The 25,527-nt window shown below is 42.2% G+C and overlaps 1 protein-coding gene across 3 annotated transcripts in view; it reads right to left on the minus strand.

The window, feature by feature from the left end:
* Positions 1 to 25,527, minus strand: part of USP25 (ubiquitin specific peptidase 25) — a 147,095-nt gene that overhangs the window by 111,999 nt on the left and 9,569 nt on the right. For all 3 annotated transcript variants that reach the window (XM_084619796.1, XM_084619797.1, XM_084619798.1), the window contains exon 2: positions 344 to 421. In XM_084619796.1, the coding sequence (XP_084475922.1) occupies positions 344 to 421 (78 nt within the window). The remainder of the gene's footprint in view (positions 1 to 343; positions 422 to 25,527) is intronic.

Here is a 25,527-nt window from a genome sequence, read left to right on the forward strand (position 1 = left end):
GTTCTTTCAAATTACACAAGAAGCCATTAATAGGTATTGTGTCATTTTTCCACTAAAAGGGAAATGCCATAGGAATGAATCAGGATGCTACCTTTACTGCTCTTTTTTGATTAGATGGATACGACATCCAAGCACTACCCCCTCTGCCTGACCACAAACCAAAAAAAAAAAAAGTTTCCAACTTATTTTTCACATAAGGAATTATTAGGTCTTGCCTCCTTACACTGAAGAATGTTGTTCAGATCTTTAGTAGAGCTAGACAGTGACATCACAGGAGGCTAACTTACAGCATGTGCACGTGCTGCTTCCCATTAGTTAGATATTCATTAAAAATCCACCATACCTTCAAGGCCTGTTGCAGTACTTGGATGTCATTGATACCAGTGATCTCCCTCAGCTGATTCAAAAATGTCTGTTGGTGCTGTAAAAAATAAATAAATGGTCAGAATAATGTCCACATAATGGCAAAATAATTGTGTTACTTTAATTTGGTCTAAAATAGTGTACCCTTGTAAATTACAGAAAGATATATATTGTGTACATATCTAGAAGGTAGGAGAGTTAGCATGAGGGATCATATATTTTAGTTTTCCCCATCATTTATGCACCTTAATACATCAGTAAAAAGTTGTCTAGGTATCTGTATTTCTTTTAGAGATACAAAAGAATATTTTTTATGCACAAAGACAGATTGCATATTCCTTTACGCATTTTCCTGCTCTCATGCTGTGCACTCCAGAAAGTCAGGGAGCATGTGTGAAATTTCAGATTGCATCCACTGGCTTCTGACACAAAACCACAACTCCCCTCGGTGGCCCTTCCCATACTGCTTTTAAGGGTGCTGAGGAGTAAGTAGGTTATGTAACAGAGGGAATGACTGGCTGGCTAGCTGCGAATGGTCTCAGCAATGAGCTTTGGAGACCCAATTATCTACTGTCTGTGTTCACTGTAAACCACCTCCATCCCAATCCTGCAACTGGATCCATGTGAGCAGACCTTTGCACCTGTATGGAGCCTCACGGGCTTCAAAGGGGCTCCATAAGGCTGCCATAGTCCTCCTGTATGGAGTCAATTACATGACTGGGGATTTAAAGTATGTAAGAAAAACAGTGTCTATTGAACATGCTCAGAAAGTAATTTTAATTAAATAATAACTTCTTTATTTCTTAACTAATTATTTCAGACATCACAAATGCGCTCATCCCTCAAGAATTTACTTTGCATATGCAACAAGTTTTAAATCTTAACCATTTGAATGGTCAGAGCTCAGAAATTCATCTCACTATTTGTCTCCTAGTGTGGAACTAATTTATTTTATTTTATTTTTGCACCAATGCACTGATAAACACAGCAGTACTGTGGAGTAAGACAAAGCATCCTAAATCAGCAGTGTCTCCCATTTTCCCTTCTAAGTTTTACTCTGGCTCTTAAACTAACAATATCAATCCCCTTCTAGCAGTGAACATCATAACATAAAGTGCACTGGACATTTGCATATCTGCCAATATAATCTGATAATCTAAAGAACTAATGAAAACAAGTAATAACTAAGTTAAAGAAAACATAGGTTAACCTTCCCTCAAGAATGGCTACACTCATGAAGTAACTTTTAAACACATGGTATTTTTAGTTTCAAGATAGCACAAATATGTACAATTTTAAAATGTGTTTTTCATAGCTTTCCAACAAAAAAACAAAACACCTGTTTTCTTTTTCTCCACTCATCCCAAAAAATTATACCTTAATTCTGACAGTGTGAAAAACAGGGATCATAATGGCTCTTAAAGTTTCATTGTGATGATTTAGTGAAACTTCAAGATTATAGGCCACTGCTCTAAACTAACGAATTACATTTCTGTTCTGGGAGATGGAAAAGGAAGGAAATATTTCCTGGCATTTGCAAGACGTTTTTTGTTCCTAATTTTGTTGACCACATCCTGAAATCAAAACGGTGATTATGTGTGTAAGAGAAGGTCTAGTAAAGTATAGGGTTTGAAAAAAATGCACTTGCTATAATGAAAATTAAATGCAGTCATTTTCAAAATGTAACAATACATGAACAGTGAGTGTCTTGCCAAGTAACTCCAAAATACTTCTCTGTAACAATAAATATTGGGGATACGGTTAAATATTCCTTTTTCAAGTTAACTTTCTAATAGAGTTTGTTTTTAAAATTTCACAAGATGTAAACACATAAAACCCATCCAAGTATTTCATTCATGCAGTACAAATCTGTACATGCAGTACTCACATTGATACAAGGGTGTACATATCATTATCTCATCTTTGTAAATAGCTGTATCCAGGAAATCAAAAACCGTTTGGATAGATAATTCTAAACTACTGAATACCCAAAGTAACACTACACTGAAAGGCACTATTTCATGTCCTAATAAGCGGAGATAGGCCAGTTGTTCAGTATAAGAACATAAGAATACCTATCCTGGGTCTGACCAGTGGTTCATCTAGCCCAGGATGCTGTCTTCTTACAGTGGCTGGTGCCAGATGCTTCAGATGGAATTGACAGAACACTGCAATTAAGTGATTCATCCCCTATTGTCCAGTCCAACTTTTGGCAGTCAGAGTCCTAGGGACACCCAGAACACAGGGTTGCATCCTTGACCATTTTGGATAATAGGCACTGACAGACCTATCTTCCATCAACTTGTCTAGTTCTTTTTTGAACCTGGTTATAATTTTGGACTTCACAACATTCCCTGGCAGAGTTCCACACCTCAGCTGCACCATGTGAAGAAGTACTTCTTTTTGTTTCTTTAAAACTTGCTGCCTGTTCATTTCATTTGGGTGACCCATGGTTTGTATGGTATGTGAAGGGGTAAATAAAAGCTTCCTTATTCATTTTCTCCACACCATTCAGGATTTGAGAGACCTCTAGCATATCCCCCTTAGTCATCTCTTTTCTAAGCTGTACAGTCCCAGTCTTTTTCATCTCTCTTCATATGGAGGTTGTTCCATACTCTTAAATCATTTTTATTGCCCTTCTCTGTACTTTTTCCAATTCTCATACATCTTGTTTTGAGACAGGACAACCAGAATTGTATAGTGATATTATGATTATGTTTTATTAGTTATCCCTTTCCTAATGATTCCAAACATTGTTCGCCCCCCCTTTTTTTTCCTTACACTGCTGATGCACATTGAGAACAATCCACGATGTCTCCAAAATCTGAGTGATAATAGCTAGTTTAGACCCCATCATTTTGCACAGATACTTGGGATTATGTTTTCCACTGTGCATTGCTTTGCATTTATCAGCATTGAAATTTCATCTGCCACTTTGTTGCCTAGTCACCCAGTTTTGTGAGATCCCTTTGTAACTCTTCACAGTCAGCTTTGGAATTAACTATCTTGAGTAGTTTTGTACTATCTGCAAACTTTGCCACCTCACTGTTAAGCTCTTTTTTTCAGATCATTTATGAATATGTTGAACTGCACTGGTCCCAGTACAGGTCTTTAGGGGCCCTGCTATTTATCTTGCTCCACTGTGATAACGGACCATTTATTCCTGCCCTGTGTTACTTATCTTTTAATCAGCTGCTGATTCACAAGAGGACCTTCTCTCTTATCCCATGAATGCTTATTCCGCTTAAGAGCCTTTGGTGAGGGACCTTGTCAAAGGCTTTCTGCAAGTTCAGGTACACTATATCCACTGAATCACCCTTGTTGACCCCCTCAAAGAATACTAAGATTGCTGAGGCACAATTTCCCTTTCTGAAAGCCATGTTTACATTTCCCCAGCAGTGTGTTCATTTAGGGGTCTGATAATTCTGTTCTTTACTACAGTTTAAAAAAATTGACTGGTACTGAAGTTAGGTTTACCAGCCTGTAATGGCCAGGACCACCTCTGAAGCCTTTTTTAAAAACCAGCTATCCTCTGGTCATCTAGTATGGATGCTGATTTAAGTGATGGGTTACATATCGCAGTTAGTAGTTCTGCGATTTCATATCTGAACTCCTTCAGAACTCTTGGGTGAATACCATCTGGTCCTGTGATTTAGTTATGTTTAATTTATGAAATCTGTTTCAGAGCCACCTCTACTGACACCTCAATCTGGAACAGTTCTTCAGATGTGTCACCTAAAAAAAATGGTTCAAGTGTGGGAATCTCCCTCACATTCTCTGCAATGAAGACCGATGCAAATAATGCATTTAGCTTCTCCACAATGGCCTTGTTTTCTTTGAGTGTTCCTTTACCACCTCAATCATTCAGTGGCCACACTAATTATTTGTCAAGCTTCCTGCTTCTGATGTACTTAAGTTTTTTTTGTTAGTTTGTGTCTTTTGCTAACTGCTCTTCAAATTCTATTTTGGTCTGCCTAATTCTATTTTTACACTGAAATTTCCAGAATTTATGTATTCCATACATTGAAAGTTTGTGTTACGATATCAAGCCGGGAGTGGCTGCAAGTGCTTTGGAGGATATGATTAAAATTCAAAATGATCTGAACAAACTGGGATGTATTAGCAGGAGTGTTGAAAGCAAGACACAAGTAGTAATTCTTCTGCTTTATTCCCTGTTGATTAAGCCTCAGCTGGAGTACTGCGTCCGGTTCTGGATTGTTCCTCTTTCCTGAAATGTGCAAAGTGGAGGAAGTCCAGAGAAGAGCAACAAAAATTATTAAAGATCTAGAAAATGTGACGTATGAGGAAAGATTAAACAAACCCATTTTTTTCAGTCTGGAAAAGAGAAGACAGAGGGGGACATGATAACAGTTTTCAAATACAGAAAATGTTGTTACAAGAAGGAGGGTGAAAAAATTCTCATTAACCTCTGAGGATAGGACAAGAAGCAATGGGCTTAAATTGCATCAAGGGAGGTTTAGGTTGGACATTAAGAAAAACTTCTTGGCAGGGTGGTTAAGCACTGGAATAAATTGCCTAGGGAGGTCGTGTAATCTCCATAATGGAGATTTATAAGAGCAGGTCCGATAAACACCTGTCAGGGATGGTCTAGATAGTAGCTAGTCCTGCCATGAGTGCAGGGGACTAAACTAGATGACCTCTCGAGGTCCCTTCCAGTCCTACAAGTCTATGGCAGCCCCATATATTTTGGGAATGTCAGGCAACATAAAAATAAAACAAAAAGAACATAACAGCTCATAGCTCATAGGGCTGGGCCCAACTCCCTGTTCTATATGTTGTGACTAGCATAAGGTGTGTCAGCACCACTCACTCAAATTTGGCTTGGCCACCTCTCTGTCATCAGGGAAGGGCTGTCAGGCTACACCGCAACAGCACTGCAAACTCCTGCACCAGCTCACAACGCCCAGAGCGGGGAGCTGGGGACAACCCCCCAAGGACAGGAGCCATTGCTGCAGGGTGAGAGTAGTGAGGACTCACACTGTAACCTCCCTGAAGGACTTCTCAATTTCCCAAGCAAGGGACAATATATAAGGAAGGATGGGGAGGGGAGGGATGCCTGGCATGAAGATAGGGGAAATAGTTAAGGGGGGGGAAGGGGTCCGAGGGAATATCGGGGGGTTAAAATGGGAGGGGGGAGCTGAAGGAAGCAATAGAGGCTGGGACCATTCAGGGTGTCCCATGTCACTAAGTTGGGATGGAGAGATGAGGCTTATTTGGGGTCTGCAGTATGGGCTAAATTTCAAGGAGGGAACTCTAAGGAGCTATCCAGGATATATTGGGACAGCTAACTGCGGTGGTGGTTGGTGAGTGTCTCAAGGCAGGTTTGCACCTGTGCAAATGCATTTATAGCAAGAGTTGTTCAAACACCTCATGGAAATTCACAGGTTTTGCCCTCAGAGATGTTGTGTTTTAAAATCCGAAGCCACCTGTCATAATTAAACATAGCAAAAAATTTAAGCATGAAAGGACATATGTTGCTGATAGCGACACGATATGCAGATTTTCCAACTGTCAGCTGCAATGGGAGTAAAAAGACAGGCTCGTTACAGACTGTTGATCTGTCAGTCACAGGAGAAAAAAACCTGTACAGTCACGGATATAAGCAAAAGAACATGCCAAGCTACAAATGGTGAAACACTGCAAAGTGCCAAGACAGCCAAAGAAAAAACTGCATTCGTAGAGGATGCAGTTCCAATGTGTGCCAGCAGCAACACCCACTACAGAAGCTTGACCATCCTTCAGTTCAAAAGTACTTGAATCACTACGCATCAGGTGAGTTAACTTTGCGGCTTTTTTCCCCTGAAACCATTTAACTAATTATTAAACTAATATGAAGACAACTGGAAATGTTGATGACTTTTAAGCATTTTCCAATATATTGTTTCAAACTAGTGTCCTTTTATCCTATTTTAGGAGCCAGTGACCTTCCAAGTTCTGACTGCTTCAGGCTTGAATATCTTCCACAAGCTGGACAGGCAACAAAGGATGAGGTGCCGTCATAGGCAAGCATCCGGCTGAGATTTGTGACGAAATGTCAGACAGTGCAGGAAGGTGTGTCTCTGTAGTTTTATTTTGGTGGTACAGAGACAGAAAACATTCACCAGGCTGCAGTCTTATTTCTTGAAACTGCCAATGCAGCCACATGTTCCCAGGCATTTATGGATATGTTGAACAGCTACAACATAGCATTCTGATGTGCTTGCCACTGAGTGACTCAGCAGTGTATATAATAAAGTGTTTCAGTGCTCTTGAAGTTTTGCATATGACATGTTGGGCACAGAAACTCCATTTAGTTGGAAATGGATTTGTCGATCAGTTAACTGACAAATTCACAGTGGCAAGATTTAAGACAGAGTTTTCATTCTCAAGACACTGAAGTCTGCCTTTCTGCAATTCCTAAAGGTAAACCACCCTGAGCTGTCTGCTTTCTTATATACCCAGCAAGCAATAACCAGGTGGAACTCCTGGTTCAGTTCTGTGCTTTGTTAGCTTTCTTTGATCTGAAGAAGCCAGCCCATTATGAAAGCCCTCCTAACGATCCTGGAAGATGTAAAGTTTCAGTGCAGCTTTGTGAAGGCACATTGTGCACAAATACCAGATTTCATTACACAATTAGATTAAATCAAAAAGGCTTGGGCACTCTTGCTCACAAAAGAGTACTGATGTTCATGTGAAGTGTTGTGCTATTAAGAATCGCTGTAGAGGCCTCAGATGAAAACAGTATTGCTGCCATGGAGCCAGACACAGAAGACTGAGCATCCGACAGGCAAAAGTGACTATTCAAAACTTACTTGATAAGATGGTCAAACAAATATCAGAAAATGCAGCAATTAAATTACTAGCTTCATTTAGCTTATTGTGTAATCCACTGGAGATAGCCACATGACCATCCTAAATACAAGTATCATCAAGGACTATTAAAAATGTGCCACTGCTAACAGATATCAAAAAGGTATGTGTGTTATTATGGTACCTGAAACTGAGCAAAAAGCGTATAAGATATACTTAAGAATCATTCTGATGTATCTAGATGCTACTGACATACTGTTTTGGGCTCATGTGCCAAAATGCCAGTTTATCCAGTATCATTATTTAGTGTCCCATGTACCCTACAGTTAGTGTAAACTGAGAACTCCACCCACCCAAGAATACACTGATTGTAAGCAACAGATCACAAATCACGAAAAAAGAAAATGCAGAATACTGTTCTGTGCTTGTTTTTAATTCCTAAAACCTTTCAGTACCCTGGAATAATGATTAATTATACTATGATAGTATAGCTAAACTAGGATTTATACACTGTTTTTATTTACCTACAGTCAACTGCGGTATTTATTACATTTACAGAGAAATAAAACATTTTAATGGATAAAACAAAAATTCCTGAAAAATAAAATGAAAATTTTAAAAAAAATAAAAAGAATTTCACAGGTCTCTATGTATTAAGATTAAGGGACACAATCAAATTTGTTTGAATTTTTTTCAAAACCTACTGTTGTCACAAGACCTATGATTAATTGAAATATTGGAGGGGAAATCCCTCCCCCCGCTTTTTTTTTTTCTGTGCCTTTGACAGCACCATGTATACAATGGATTTAGTTGTTTTCCCACCGAATAGTCAGTTTACCCTATTTGTGTGCCACTCACACAGCAGCAAAGGACAGAAAAAAACAAGAATAATTTGAAAATGTGATTATAAAACCACTCTAATTGGTGAGGGGTTTCCAGGACAGTTGTGATCTAACAACGTGTGGGATCAAAAACATGGGAAATGATTACAACATAAACCACTCCTCAACATCATTGTTACATTAAATTGGGGAAGTTTGCAAAGGACAGCTGGGGCAGCAGGACTGGGTCCTATAGTCACTGAGATTTTTGGATGGATATGATACTACTTGTTCTAGCTGCATTGCCTACTCTAAAGGCTTGGCTACACTTGCAAGTTACAGCCCACTGAAGGAGCCCCGGGTCGCACTAGCTCACTACCCATCCACACTGGCAAGGCATGTAGAGCGCTCTGACTCCACAGCTGGTCCGCTCCTGGTACTCCTCCTCAGTGAGTGGAATAATGTTTTGTGCGCCCCTGCTGGAGCACCGCAGCACCAGAGTGAATGCCCTGGTCTATTAATGCGCTCTGATCGGCCTCCAGAAGTGCCCCACAATGCCTGTTCTAGCCACTCTGGTCATCACTTTGAACTCTACTGCCCTGCCCTCAGGTGACCAACCATCAGACCCATCCTTTAAATTCTCTGGAAATGTTGAAAATCTCCTTCCTGTTTTCTGAGAGCACTCCATGCCTGGCTGAGCAAATCTTTCCAGGTGACCATGCCTCCATGCACCAGGCACTCCCCAGTATGGAGCAATGCCGAGGTGCTGGACCTCATCAGTGTTGCGGGGGAAGGAAGCTGTCCAGTCCCAGCTGTGCTCCAGCGGTAGGAATTACGATACTTTCAGGCAGAAATCAAGGGACTTGATGGAAAAGGGCCATGACCAGGATGCTCTGAAGTGAGGGTTAAAGTGAAGGAGCTGCAGAATGCCTACCGCAAAGCCTGCGAGGCGCACAGCCACTCCAGTGCTGCCCCTGCAACCTGCTCTTTCTACAAAGAGCTGGACACGATACTTGGGGCCGACCCCACCTCCACTCCAACAACCACTACCATGGACACTTCAGAGCCCAGTTCAACAAGGCAAGTAGAAGCAAGGGTGCTGAGGCAGAGGAAGGCACCCCGGAATCCCACGATGCATGCAGCCAGGAGCTGTTCTCAAGCCAGGAGGAAGGTAGCCAGACGCGGCGGCCGGTGCCTGGGGAAGGACAAACACCAGAGGAGGTTCCCAGTAAGCGGCTTTTATTTTGAGAAGGAAGTTATTCGGTACGGGCTCTTGGGGTGAGGAGGGTTAGGGCTGGGGCTGCATGCATGCCTAGATGTGAAACAGGGCGTTGATGTGCTCTCTCACATCGCGGTAATCGGCCTCTGTGATCTCTTCAAAGGTCTCATCCAGAACTTGGGCAGTGCGATTGCACAGGTTTCTCAGGAGAGACACTGTGTTCCTTGTCCCAGTAAGGCTAACTTGTCTGCACCACTGTGCCATGAGAGGCGGGGGACCATTGTTGTACACAGGCAAGGGTGGAAGCCGCACTGCGGTAGATGACCATCCCTAGATTCCCAGGTCACCCTCAGCAGCGAGATATCTTCCAGGACCAACTCCTGTGGAACATGTAGATACAGTGTTCAGTCTAGGGGCCCCCTGCCACTGTTGGCTCTCTCCAAAGCACAGAAACCCAGAGGAGACAGTACTGCTGTGAAACAGTCAGTCAGGCTTGACCCTGTGCTTACTCACCATTTTGGGGCTCCCGTGGGTTATTTGCGCTCACTTTGGGACAGGCAAATGATGCTATTGTGTAGACTGTGCTTGCCCTTAAGTACAGGGGAATCATTGCTCTGTCTGGTGTGAACAATGCTGCCTCTGTTAAGAAGGTTGCATCTGTAAAGGCAAAATGCAACAGAGATCTCAAAAAGAAAAGGAGAACGTGTGGCACCTTAGAGACTAACCAATTTATTTGAGCATGAGCTTTCGTGAGCTACAGCTCACTTCATCGGATACAGCCATCCGTGTTATCACTGGCCGAAAGACTTCAAAGAATCAGAAAGAGGCCACATAGAAGCAAGGAAGACATGTTGCATTAAGTAATGCAGCATTCAAGTAATGAAAATCAAAAAGTGCAGGAGTGGTGGGACAGTGAAAGGAGGATCCGCCAGCAGAATGAAAAGCACCGGCAGCAAAGCACGGATCAGCTGATAAGCATAATGGAGCACCAAGCAGACTCAATCCAGGTGCTCGTAGCCATGCAGGTGGAGCACTACCATGCCCGACCCCCCCGCAGCCCTTGTCCCAAAACTCTTTCCCTTGTGCCCCCATGTCACCTCCAACCCACCTTCCCCAACATTCGGGTTCTTACCACCACCAGCTGCCTCCAACACCTGTAGCTTCACCACTCAGCCCTGAAAACTTTGGCCCTTATCTACTGCACTCAACCCCCATCACCATGCAGTATAGCCATCCTGAAGCGCAGCACTCATTGCACAGCACTCCAGACAGGAAGGCCGAGTATGGTAACAGGACATACGCAAATCTGTGATTGTACCATTCCCCACCCCACTCCCTTGGCCCTTTCTCTTTCCCAAGCAGTTGGGTTTCTTTTCACTAAAAGAATTCTCTTTTCAATAAATGGATTTTTTGGTTTTGAAAACATTCTTTATTATTGCATAAAGTAAAAAAGATACCTTAGCCCAAGAAAGAAACAGGCACCGCAAGTCAGCACAGCAAACACAGATTCCTACTAACATTGGAACCACTGCACTTCACTCCGGTGCAGGGCACCAGACATTACTGGTGGCTTTCAGCCTCAAATTGCTCCCTCAAGGCATCCCTAATTCTTGCAGCCCCACACTGGGCCCCTTGAATAGCCCTGCTCTCTGGCTGTTCAAATTCAGCCTCCAGGTGTTGAACCTCTGTGGTACATGCCTGAGTGAATCATTCACCCTTCCCTTCATAAATGTTATGGTACAGCACACTGATATAATGGCGGGGATGCTGTCATCGTCAGGTCCAGCTTCCCACACAGAGAGTGCCAGCGGCCCTTTAAACGGCCAAAAGCACACTCCACAGTCATTCTGCACCGGCTCAGCAAGTTGTTGAACTTCTCCATGCTGCTGTCAGGGCTCCCTGTTTAAGGTTTCATGAGCCACGGCATTAAAGGGTAAGCGGGCTCTCCAAAGATCACAATGGCCATTTCGACTTCCCCTACAGTGATCTTCCAGTCTGGGAAAAAAGTCCCGGCTTACAGCTTCCTGAATAGGCCAGTGTTTGGAAAGATGTGTGTGTCATGCACCTTTCCGGGCCAGCCTGCATTAATGTCAATGAAATGCCCACGGTGATTCACAAGTGCCTGGAGAACCATAGAGAAATGCCCCCTCTGATTAATGTACTCGCAGGCTAGATGTGCTGGTGCCAGAATTGAAATATACGTCCCATCTATCGCCCCTCCGCAGTTAGGGAAACCAATTTGTGCAAAGCCATCCACAATGTCATGCACATTACCTGGAGTCACAGTTCTTCTGAGTAGGATGTGATTAATGGCCCTGCAAACTTGCATCAACACAATTCCAACGGTTGATTTCCTCACTCCAAACTGGTTAGCGACCAATCGGTAGCTGTCTGGAGTTGCCAGCTTCCAGATTGCAATAGCCACCTGCTTCTCCACCATCAGGGCAGTTCTCAATCTCGTGTCCGTGCGCCACAGGGTGCGGGCAAGCTCCACACACAGTCCCATGAAAGTGGCTTTTCTCATCTGAAAGTTCTGCAGCCACTGCTCGTTATCCCAGACTTGCATGACGATGTGATCCCACCACTCAGTGCTTGTTTCCTGTGTCCAAACGCAGCGTTCCACGGTGATGAGCATGTCCGTGAATGCCACAAGCAAACTCGTGTCATATGCTATTGCCTCGGGTAACACATCGTCAGAGCCCTCACTGTCACTTTGGATCATAAGGAACAACTCTACTGCCAAACATGATGTGCTGGCAAGACTCATCAGCAGTTTGGGCTCCATTCCCGCAGACCAAAAGGGAAGACAGAGCACGCAGTACAAAAAATGTTGAAAGATGGCGCCAAATGTGGACAGAAGCACAGGGATTGCTGGGATGCGAACCGATGCATCACAGGGCTTTGGGACAGGACCCAGAATGCCCGGCCCCCTCTGTCCCCTTCCCACACGCCACAGTGCCAGAATGGGAAGAGGTGCTCTGTGGGATAGCTGCCCATAATGCACCGCTCCCAATGTCGCTGCAAGTGTTGCAAATGTGGCCACGCCAGTGCACTTGGTCCTGTCAGTGTGGACAGACGGCAGCGCTTTCCCTATTGCGCTCTCCGAAGGCGGGTTTAACTCAAAGCACACTACATCTGCAAGTGTAGCCATGCCCTAAGTAAAAGGCTTTAAAAAAAAAAATGGATTCTTATAGCTCCTCTTAAATCCTTATTTATTCACCTAAATAAAAAAATACCTGATTGTTTTCAAAGTTACTGAATGCTCACAAATCCTGTGGAAAGCAATAGAAGCTAGAGGTGCTTAGCATTGTTTGTTTTGGGGTTGCCGGGGCGGGGGGTCACTTAGGTTCCTATATCTGGATTTAAGAACAGAAGTTTAGGTACTTAGGTTTAAATCTTTTGGCCTTCACTTATAATTAGGGCTCCATGTCTGTCACGGAGGTTGCGGAAGTCACAGATTCTGAAGCTTTCCTCGACCTCTGCAGAGGCCAGGGGGCTAACCCCAGGGCCGCCCAAGCAGCTGGCTCCAGGATCTGCTGGCCCCAGGCAGCTGGAGCCACTGGTCCCAGGCACCCCCCACAACCACACCCTCTTCCCCACCCCCAAAGATATAATCACAGGCCTGATTAATATAAGTCATGGATAAGTCACAGGCAGTGAAATTTTGTTTATTGCCCATGACCTGTCCATGACTTTTACTAAAAATACCCGTGACTAAATTGTAGCCTTACTTATAATGGACAATATAGCTAGAACCAGTAACATCCCACCTACTGATAAGATAACAAAATCCTTAACAATATCCTCTGTACCTATGACTAGGGCCCTACCAAATTCACTGACCATGAAATCAGCATCACGGACCGTGAAATCTGATCTCCCCGTGAAATGTAGCTATTGTCAGGGAGGGGCAGGGCTGGGAATGCTTCAGCTGAGGGGGTCCTACATGCACTGGGCTCCAGCTGCTAGCCCAGCCCAGGCTGAAGAGGGATGTGACTTCCTCTTCCCCTGCATAGGCGGCTCCCAGAGCCAGGTCAGACCCACCTCTGGGAACCTCCCATGGGTGCATGAAACTCTGCGGCCGCTGGTTGGGAGCCCATTTCCGAAGGCAGCACAGAAGCGAGGGAGCTGGTCAGCCCCCGAGCCGGGAAGGAGGCTTCTGGGAAAACAGGGACATGATAACCCCCCTCTCTATGACCCTGACTTCTACGCTACTATTGAAGGTGGAGCTGGCTTTACAGCTGGGCACCCAGCCAGCAGTCGCTGCTCTCCAGCTGCCCAGCTCTGAAGGCAGCACCCCTGCCAGCAGCACCACAAAAGTAAGGGTGGCAACACAATCCCCCTACAATAGTCTTACGACACCCACTCCACAACCCACTTTTGGGTCAGGATCCCCACGGTTACAATACCATGAAATTTCAGATATAAACTTCTGAAACCATGAAACTGACTATTTTTAAAATCCTATGACAGTGAATTTGGTAGGGTCCTACTTATTTACCTCCCCCTACTTTACATATATCCATGATGAATACACATTGCTAACTTTTAGAACAAAAGGGTTCTCATATAAATGGTGAGAATTTGGCAACTATTTGTACTTTAAATACATTGCATCTCAAAGTTCGTAGTGTTTTTACTATTTAACCACAAATTTACAGAGCACTTCCCGGGATGAGAAAAGTCTGTTACAGTGGCAGCTGAGCAGACAGAATGCTCATTCACCTTCAAGACTGACAGGGCTTGTCAGCCAGCCTCAAAACTGGACAAGACAATGGCATGGAGGGTGGTGAAGGGGGAAATTCTTGTCTCAAAATAATTTGGCATTATTATACTTTCTATGTCCTCATGTTCAATTCCATCTGGGGAGTTAGGGAGTAAACTGGGCAAAATCAAAACTTTAAAAATCACTTTACTATTTTTGACAAACAACTCAAAAAGGTTTTATAAAACACCACAACATATTCAGCAATTACATTAAACAGCCTTTTGTTTCATCCACTAGAATTTACTACAGGAAAGTCATCCCATTCACACTCAAATTGGGGGGGTGCAGGGGGGAGGGGAAAAAGTTTCACCTGAACTGCATGTATGGATTCACTTGTTATTTTTCCATGGTTGCTTTACTATAGATTTGCTCTCCCCTATGTAAAGTAGTAAAATCACCTGTGTTCATGTGCTTTTCACTCCAAATATTAAGCCTGTCTTCTCTTTCTCTATCATATCCAAATAACAGTTGCGCTCCTCCACCAAATATCTGAGATATTTTACTTTGGTAGTTTTGCTCCATTTCCTTTGATACAAATTAGAAATCTGAACACACACTTTAGCAAACAAAAGAAAAAAATCCAGCAAACTGCATGAGACAAGAAGATACAACCTTACCTACATCCATGCTCCCTTTGGTCTCAATGTAGCTTTCCATTCTAGTATTAATCCTTTATCACCATTAAAATGAGGAAAATGCATGTTCTCGAATTTCAGTGCTTTTGAGTCCTCCACCAACATATATAAAGTACAGTTACAAAAAACACACTAGAGAAACAATGGAAAAACAGATAAATCCTTCACGTGTGCTTTTGTTAATCAATTGAGATATGCTGCCCCAGCATTATTTTTCTCCATCAACCTCAGAAAACGAATTTCCAGATTGATTTGATTACTAACAGCTCCATCAGAATGCCTAGTTTGCACAACTCTTAACATTTTCAGTACAACTTATGAAATATATGCACTGAAGCTTTGTATGAAAGTTAAGTACTACCCCAACTGTGCCCTGCCATTTTTACTCATATTGATGTTTCCTTTGGGCATGTCTATACTAGCGTTTTTGGCCATGCAAACATCATTGCATAATTTAGTGCAGACACAAACACATGCAAATGCTACTACAAAAACTCATCAATGTTTGCGCCTGGTCACAGTTCACCAACAGAAAAAGATCGCACACAGTGTAGAGTAAGTCATGATCCAGAACCAACACTGGCAAGTGTTTGTATTAGGGCTGGTCTACACTGGGAACTTACATTGGCACAGCTATGTCTCCCAGAGATGTGAAAAATCCCACACCCCTGAATGATGTAGTTTAGTCGACCTAACCCCCGGTATAGACAGCACTAGGTCAATGAAAGGATTGCTAGTGCCTCACGAGGAGCTGGATTACCTCCACTGATGGGAGAACCCCGCCCACTGATGTAGGTAATGTCTACGCAGCAGCTGTGCTGCTGTAGCATTTCAAGTACAGACAAGCCCTTAGCATTCACACATTTCTGAGGAATATCTACACTAAAGTAACTGATTCAGTTAAGCTGAGTTACATAGTATAACTAAAAATGCTAGCACAGACTAGCTATGCATCTCCTCCTCCCACAAAGCAATCTGTGTGTCTTTCCTCCCTAATGCCTGCAAGACTACAAGACTCGTTCTAATCCTTCAAAACCCTGATCAAAATTCACTTTTTTTATTAGCCTTTCATGACAGACTTCCATCCTGGACACCGCCTTCATACAGATATATTAAATTGGAACCAATGGTAAGTATAGGCCTACTACATTTCTTATGCAAGCCTCACATCTGCCCATATTCACACCCTGTTCCACGTGTTTGCCACCCCATGCTGTGTTATGTCAAATTTAGATGGTCAATTATTCAGAGCTCGAGCCTGTAACTGTGTCTATTGGTAGAGCACCATGCGTACCTACAGTGCTGCATATACAACAACTGTTGAGTGTGACTACCTAGTTTAAAGTCACTGCTGTTAACTCAGAAGAAGTTTTCTATTTTTCTGGCTTAACGCCAACCTTTTCCTTTATAATTCTGTGTCCCCATATTCCACATCTTTGCCCTTTCCAGCCAGCCACGCCTCCACGTAAGGAAATGTCTAATTAACGTTATCTGGCTATACCATCCCACTGGCGGAGCCTGGACAAGCAAAGCAAGACAGGATCGGCACTACACTTAGTTGCACACAGCTGAGGAAGATACTATAATCCCAAACAGTGCTATAAACTCAGATAATTTAACCACTATCAGGTGCCAAAGCTCAACTGTAATTTACACCACCATATTTCATGACAAACCTCGTATGTATGCTTCCATTCTGAACTACTGAACTGGTTCAGAGGAAAAAATAAATTTTAGCCTCGCTTTTTTTTAGTAGTTGTATCTCCAAATATCCCAGCTCTATTCATAACACTTCCAATTTTAAAATTTTCATACTGCAAGTGCACACTGGTCATTTAAGACACTTCATGTGCCTTTGTTTCAAAGGCCCACAAAGAGTTATATTCCTGGTGATGAAGCAGACGGCCTCAAACATTAGTAATGAGAAGTAGGGCCTAACGTAGAATATAACATTCAGCACTTTTGGATTCAACATTTCATTCAAAGAAAAGTAAGTGTTCAAAACTCATGGAGGAGAATTTCTTCCCTCTCATGGGACAAATACTTGAGCATTTATCAGTGCTAGGGATATTTTTTTAAGTCATACAAAAAACAACAAAACAAACATGCTCAAGAATGGTATTTTATCTCAAATTCCTTCAAACAATACAGAAACCAAACCCTGCTTACTTGACTCACAAGTACAGCATTATTGACTTAAACAGGAAAAACTATCAGAATAAAGAATCCAGGACTTGGCCCCCTACATTTATTCTAAATTAGAATTTCTTTTACTCTAATAGGAATTGATTTTAAATGCAGCTGTTACTGGAACTGCCCCCAGCCAATTAGCTCATGAACTGGTCTCATCATGTGATGCTGTTGCTGTAATGAGAAAAGTACTGACTGATTAGAGGATTACATTCCTCTAATCTATAAAGGGGCTTTTAGTTTCTGCTATAAACAAATAATTAATCAAAGATATAGGGAAATTATGCAGAATGGACACACAAAAGACCCTCAGTTACCACAGAGAATGTCATCTCTGCAACGTTAATTATTTCTCCTGGGAACAGTTAAGATCAAGGCTACATCTCTGTACTTTCCAACAAAATAGTAAGCTTTTATTTACTGGTCAGGTTCCAAACCGGTAGCTTGCTTACATGACTAATAAATGAAACCTATCCACGAAGACACTATGCAAACCATGTTAATAAGCAATAGATATTTGGGCAGATCAAAATGCTTTGTTGCTGCCACGTGCTTTATCATCACTCGTGTTTTAAGGCTACTTCTTATATCAAAAATACAGTATGTATAATGGCAGGAAGCCAAGTTTATGGAAGGCAATTTTTTTTTACTCTAGGAAGGTACTGAAATGAGAGCCCTCACAACACAAGGCATCCACCCCCTGCTTTAAGAGAAACCCCTTATTTAATGCTGTGAAGCGTATCCAGTAAGGAGCTACTAAAGCAGCATCTGATCAAATGAAAATAAGTTTTTACCAAATAATAATGCCATAACTCTCCCAATATGCCTCAAACCTTCCCTGAAAGGATCACCTACGTGGCAAAAGGGGAGTTCAATCCTTGGTTTCTCTGCTAGGACTGCCAAAAAATGCCAATTACAGTTATGGTTTGTGCAAGGCAGACATTTATCCACTTGGAACTGGCCTGAGACCAAACTTATTTCAAATAGGCAGCAGGAAAGTCACTGGAACTACCAGTCCACAACAGCATGGGTTGTATTCAATTTGGAGACGGCGGGAAAAGGGTGTTAAAATCCATTATCAACGTTTGGAGTCAACCAGTCCTCCATAAGCTTTAAAAAGAATGGTTTTTAACATGTATTAAATAAAACAGCAGATGACTAAGAACAGCCATACTAGGTCAGACCAAATTGGGTCCATCTAGCCCAGTATCCCGTCTTCCGACGGTGGCCAATGCCAGGTGCTCCAGAGGGAGCGAACAGAGCAGGTAAGTGATGGGTGATCCATCCCGTCACCCATTCCCATCTTCTGGCAAACAGAGGCTAGGGACACCATCCCTGTCCATCCTGGATGATAGCCATTGATGGATCTATCCTCCATGAATTTATCTAGGTCTTTTTTGAACCCTGTTATAGTCTTGGCCTTAATACTGAATTAGTTTACTTTTCCATATTTTTGCTGACCACCACACAGAGTCACTTTCCCTTTGTGAAGAACTGACTGATTTTTTGTTTTTCTATTTCATAACTGTTTCTATATAGCATCCTAAATATTTTAGGCTTTGATTGCTTGGCATGACTTCTCATTTAGTGTCTTAAAACAAAGCAAAATGTAATTGGTTTTGTATGTTTTAATTCAAGTTACCAGTGCATTGAAGAGCTGTAAACAATGAGATTTTTAAAAAGGACTGAATTAGTGAGCTTTCCAACTACAAATGTCTATCTCAGAAATTACATAAAACATGATGCACAAAGCAAGTAGTTCTATGGGGGTCGGGGGGAGGAAATCAACTGTTACCTAAATATTGTAAGCCAAATCATTCTCTGTGAGGAAGACCTGTTTAGTGAACTTGCAGTGTTTTCTGTTCCCTGATGTGGACTTTCCTCTAAACCATCCTAGCAAGGGGCCTAGCAAGGGGCAGGGAGGGGATGTTTTGTACTCTCTGCCTCCCAAAACCCCACACAAGGGGACGGGAGTTTGAGCCCCTAAAACTGCATGATGGCCCAGGTTCTACACAGAGCTAGGCATACATGTCAGACTATCTAAGCCCCACTTTCATTATAAGATGGCTCTGTCACACTTCCATAACCTAGTAACTTAGGGTACATATACACTGTCAAAAAAAGCCACAGCAGCAAATCTCAGAACCCAGGTCTACAGACTCAGGCTTGCACCACAGCACTAGAACTACCAGGGTAGGCGTTCCCACATGGGCTCTAGAACCTGACAAGGAGGGTGGGTCTCCGAGTTCTAGCTCCAGCCTGAGAGTGAACATTTACACTGCTATTTTTTGCACCCTAGCGTAAGCCCAAGTGTGTAAACCAGTGGTTCTCAACCCACTGCCTAATTAGTACACAGCTGCCACACTGGTCTGGCAGGTGGCAGGGCTGACTGCTGGCCCACACTGAGCGCTCCGCTCCCAGCCCTGCGCCCCGGCGCTCCCAGCTGCCCAGCCCTGCGCTGTGGAGGGGTCTCTGGGTGGGGGGTGCTGGGCGTAGGGAACTATGGTGGGGGCTTTAAGGGGAAGGGGCACTGTAGTTTTCAACCTGTAGCCCACAATGATTAATAGGCTGAGAACCACTGCTGTAGACCCACACTCTGAGACTCGCTGCCATGTTTGGGGGTTGTTTTGCTTTTGTTTTTACACTGTAGACAAACCCTTAGAGCTAGCCTTCAACACCCCATGGGTGGGGAGGGAGAAAGGTTCTTACAGAGGAAAAGGGAAAAAACAGCACTCTTATGTGTGTAACCTAGAAGTTATTAGGAGATGAAGAATTGGGGGAGATGCTACACACAGCAGCCCTTCCCATAACCCCATGGTTTCAGATTCACAGAGGCATCATCATATTGTTCTCTCTTGGAGAATCTTCAGGAGTTTCTGGGGCAACAGAAGCACTTCTTTCTTTGAAGGATTTTCTGTTCTATTTTGCTCACATCTCCACAGTAGAGGCCATGAATCTAAAGTTTTTAGCAGATAAGGGACTGTATATACATAACACACATGAAGATTAAACTCAGCAATTTGATAGTTCTGTTACTTGTTAATATTTTTGAAAGTAACCCAAATTATTAGAAGTTATTTAATTCTTACAGGTCACTCTAGCTCTTGTTGAAATCAACTTCAGTGTCACCAATGACTTTCATGGCAGCAACATTGGGCCCAGTGTCAAGAAGATAATAATAAATACTGGTTCTACTCACACGATATCGTTTAATACACAAAATGTGTTGGTAAAGTAAAATGACTTACCTTCAGTCTCATTTGTTCTAAAATGAATTTCCGTTAGCATTCAACTGAATCAAGCGAAGCTTTGCTTCTGGGGAAGTGTCTCTGTCTTATTTGTGTTTTATATTCTTAGGTAACTTATGATTAACCATTAGCAAAAATATCTTTGTTCCATCAAGTACGGATATTCTTATGAAGTCCACAAGATTTTAGGTTGTTTTTTATTCAAAGGATGATACAGGTTTACAGAAACACTTTCTAAATTGAGCATTAAATCCAGGCATGTAAATAATCTATGCAAGAATCTAGCTGGAACACCAGTTGCCTCATTCTGCATTCCGATTGGCTGAATGGGTCTTTTTTTATGCTGTCACAGTCACACACCAACACAGCTAGAGTTTTATCACTCACACAGAGAAAATTTCCAACGTTGATTATACTTATTCAGTGATGGGCAAGTTTCAAGTGGGTAGGGTCAAAGACAGGTCATGTTATGGGGATGGGAGGCAGACAGAGGCACTTGGGGGGGGTAGTGAGAAACTAAAGGAGAAAAGGAGATATATTTTAAAATGCCCCTTCCCCTGAAGTTTCAAGCTACCTTTTCAGCAGCAGCTTCTTATCCTTCAAACCACTTTTAACCCATTTTCCAGTGTAAACGGGTTAGTTGATTTTGTTCCATTCCCCCCCACTTTATTTATTTATTTTTTAAAGAAAGCAAGCTGCAGGCTGTTAAGAAAATCTGTTTTTGCAAGGTCAGCTAGGTTTCTTGAGGAGTCCAGGAAACTGTACCAAGACAGAGAGAGAGTGTTTAAATAAGCATATTCAAAAAAAGCTGAGTAAAGATGTTTTAGCACCTTTTCCCTACTTCTGTTATTTTTCCATAAACCCTGCAATCTCTTTTAAGTAAGTGTAAAAATAATAGGCCTAACACCAATAAACCACTCCAGAGTGTGCATTAGTAGTGGTCCACTTTTCAGTGGCTGAAGACACAAGACTAAACACCACACTCAAGGGTATGCCCGAAGTGCCTCCTAATGTAAACACTAAAGTGGCTTATTGACATATTATTCAACAGCTTTTTAAATGCCAAGATCCCTTATGACATAAACACTATCAGTGTTACTGTCAACAATGAGAATCTTTAAAGACACCACTGTACTGACCTCACCTCAGCTTGCTGTACCAACCTTATGTTCCTCAGGCAAGTGAAGCTTTTCTGTGAGCATGCAGGAAAATGAAATATTCCAACTTAAACAATGTTTCACAAAAGAGAATACACTAAACTCAGATTTCTGCTACAGAAAAAATCCTACATACTGTGCAGCATAAATTAAGGTTTCTGCAGTTTTTTCTTTGTTACATACAGAGGATGTCTTTATAACGATGAGATCACATTTTTTCTCCCCTAGTACTAGTGACGCATTTACATAAATGTGATTTGTTGACTGTTTCACTTGAACTTCTCTGGTCCTTCTGTAAAAGCTTTAAAGGCGGCCTTTTTTTAGACAAAGTTAACCACTTTGTTTGTTTAATTAAAATGATTATTAATCCTACTGTATCCCAAGGGTGTTATTTTTAACCTTTCCAGGTGTTTTTAAAAAAGGTCTGTTAATAAGCAGGCACTGACTCAAGAGAACAATTTTATACGAGAAGGGAAGAACACAGTACACTAAGTTACTTAACAAGTTGGGTTGTGGGGGTTTTTCTTTGTTTGAAACCAGTTCTCATTTCTAGGATTTGGAAAAGAATCTACTGCCAAACACTAAGACATCACTGACACATGTAACATCTCTGCAGGAAGAGTACTGAAACATTACGGACTACCTGCAGGAGGCTTTGTCTGTGAAGGTCAATGAGTAGCTTTGATTTCATTAATTTATAATCTTAACATATGCAATGATATTAGAACATTATGGAGGCACAGGTAGTATGTCCATTATTAAGGATGCACCGAGATTTGCACCCAAGGCTAGAGTAAAAGCTCCTCATCTCACAGTTTTTTAAAAACTCTGTTGAGAAAATTGATAGAATGATGCCGAAAGGGCACTTTCTAGTTCATTTTATTAATGATTTTTTTTCCACTTGAATGATTGTAATCGAATCATACAGATAATTCTAACTTTCCATACAGATAATGCTCATCGAAACCTTGAGCATATACATTTGAAAATATTAGGTTGTCACTAAGCTAAACTTGTAAAAAAAAAATTGTTGTCTATGATTGTTATCATTATCAGGCCATGTCAATAGCTCAAGTCACTCTTCAGTCGCGCTGTGATATCTGAGATCGTAACTTGTTGTCATCCTTCCTCTCCAGTCAATTTGCATGCTGCAATTCTATTCACTGAGATGAACCAGTGGAGTGTGGAAAACTATGTGAGAAGAGTTCTCATTTCACAGGTTACTTGACATGTACACAAACAGAAGACAACTGTCCTCCCTCTCTCCCCTTCCCTCCCCAACAGCCTTCTTCCAACAAGGTCCCCATAGAGGCAAGAACAGAGATGCTACTGTACTTCAGCGATAGCTTTTTCATCGCTTTCACCTTCACAGGACATACGGCAATACAATCTTCAGCATTCTGCATGGAGAAGCCAATAGGTAGCAGAATCTTTCTATTTTACTACACAGGAAGATAATGAAGCAGACACAGCACTCCCTCCCACCTTCCACACATACTCCACCTACACTAAGAAGTAGTGACAGAATTATCACACTCCCAGAGGGTACAGGTTGTATCTTCCCTCATTGTAACACAACTTCTTTAATCCTAGAGAAAGGAAGGGAAAAATAATGTGGCTAAAGATGGATAAATCATGGAATCCGTAACTTCTAATAGCACCATTATGTATACAAATGATTCAAAGGAGGTGGTAGCCACCAGCAGCAGCACATCAGAGGAGCTGACCACGGACAACTGGACAGACTTCCCTGGGTTCAGAATTCCTGTAACACTACTGATATCCTAAACTTCTCAGAGAGTTTCCTCCTACCCTTAACTTTGGCTATCCACATGGAATCCTGCAGGCCTCTGGATCTCTGGCTTCCAGCCAACTTCACCAAGTTATTTGTTCTCTACTTCAGTGTCCCCATTCCTTGATTCCTGCTCCCACTCTCAGATTTTCCTCCTTGCAGGGTTTCTAAAGACCTCAGTAAAATATAACCTTGAGTCTACAGTTTCTGTTAATCTGCTAAGTCTGCAGACCCTGTGGCTCTCTGGAAAGCTAAAGGAATGCAAAGATGGAAAGAAGAGCAGGAATCAAAGTGCTGACCCTGAGAGAGCAGAAGGATAGTGAGAAGCCTACTTATGAAAATGCTGACCAGGAAGCCAGGGCCAGACAGAGCTCCTAAGCTCCACAAGAATGCCTAGTGGCTAAGTTCACCTGGTCCCACTACTGTGCAGAACGTTGCAGCCTCTATAAGGTGTCCTGTCCCATTCTTCAGTTACTCCCTGGGAAGGTTTGAAATATTGCTTACTTTAAAAAAAAAAAATCAAGTAAATTCCCCAACCAAAAATATTTGTTAAAAAGGTTGAGAAAACATATCAGTAACTTAATGATAAAAATCTTACATAAATCTTGTAAACAAGCAATGGAAAACTAGGAAACGCATAGTTAAAGCACTCAAAAATGAATAAACGCTTAGACAACCATACCCTTCTATAGCAATCAGTAACCACAAACACTAGAATGTTTTACCCTTCATTGCACAGGTTTTCCTGGGACTGAATTATAGACCAATCCTGCAAGTTGGTGCACTGTAGTCAATGGGAGTTAAGGACACTCTTTGGCTTGGGTCCTACAATAAAGAAAAATCTTTCAGGTTGAAAGGCCCCTTTAAAACTCCCCAATGGAAATTTGATTACTGAAGGTACCAGGACAGTCAAGGGAAGGAAATAAAAGGGTGAGGAGAATCCTTTAATTCTAGTATCTGACTTTTTTTTTTTTTTTAAGAAGAGAATAAAGAGATTTAAGATGCCAGAATCAAAGAACTTCTGCAAAGGGAGGCCACAGAAGTGAGGGAAAAGCTGTGGGGGAAGAAAACAGTGGAAAGAACGCAATACAGGCAAACAAAACATGCATGCGTAGGCAAAAAAGTGATATGGTCCTTCAAGAACAGATGAAGTAGCCTCAGAAGTTACAGAGAAGACAAACAAATGAGGAAACACTTTGGAGAAAGGAAAAGGAAACTGGAAAAAGGAGTGGGACTCTGCAGAGAAGGAAAGTGTGACACTAAATTTTGCAAATAATCCCAAAGCTAGTTAAAAACGTTTTTATACATTAAAAATAGTTAGAGACTATTTTCTCTTGAAGCAAACACTTATTTTTAATTTAATAATTCAAATTGTGGGCATTCTTACTGAGTAGGGTAAAAGAGCACAGACCTCAACTTAAAGGTTAGAATTAAGGTTACTGTGATGTGTTGAAACAGGACATATTCTCTCCTTAATATTTACACCTGGTGCTTCCCAGACTGCACATTTCATAAAGCACATCACTTAGAAGAAATGCATCAATGCCTCCATGAAGTCAGCAAGGGAGCAAAAAACCCTAATGCTAACTCCCAGATGGGTTGAGAGGGGCCAAAGAGGTAGGGTTACCATATGTCCATAGTTTCCTGGACATGTCCGGCTTTTTGGTTCTTAAAATCGCCATCTGGGAGGAGTCTTTAAGTATCTAAAAACATCTGGGATTTTGCCATTATTATTTTTTCCCAAAGAAGAGTTGATCATTCAAGAAAGAAAGTGAATGTTGATCAGTCGAGAGAGTGCCCACTTTTTCCCCCTAGCTCCCAGCACTTGCACCGTGAAACAGCTGTTTCGTGCGGCTGGGAGGGAGGGGGGAGAAAGGGGAACGCAGAGCGCTCAGAGGCCGAGGCGGGGATTTGGGAAAGGGGTCCAATGGGGTAGTGAGGGGGCAGAGTTGGGGCTCCGACTTTGGGAAAGGGGTTGGAAGCGGGACAGGGAAGGGGTGGAGTTGGGGCGGAGCCGGAGGGCGGCGCAAGCAAATACCACCCCTCTCCCGTGGAGTGTCCTCTTTTTTGAATGTTCAAATATGGTAACCCTACCAAAGAGTAGACTCAGGACCACCTTCTGTGGCTGAAAGGAGTAGGGAACTTCACAAGACACTCTCAGCTGAGGATAACAAAGAGATGTTATAGGCAACTGCACGTTTGAAATGTGTGTACTTCCCAAATTCTGAATACATGTACTAATCATCATTTACTGATTTAAAGAGATATTGTGCTGAACTTCCATGTAATTTTCAAATGAGCCAGAGCAATACAAAAATTTCTTCTTCAAATCTACTGTAGCAAAAAGCGCACTAATTTTAACATTCAACTTGGTAACTTTAAAGTAACACAGCTAAAAAAGGATATTGCTGAAATTTAAAGAAAAAAATTAAAACTTTTAGATAGAAAACAAGCATGGAAAGTTTTGTCCTAAAAGCTGAACTTTTCATGACTTCATATGAAGTCTGTGCAAAAAAGGATTATA

This window comes from Lepidochelys olivacea, assembly GCF_965140295.1.
Source record: "Lepidochelys olivacea isolate rLepOli2 genome assembly, chromosome: 1".
Classification (NCBI taxonomy): Eukaryota; Metazoa; Chordata; order Testudines; family Cheloniidae; genus Lepidochelys; species Lepidochelys olivacea.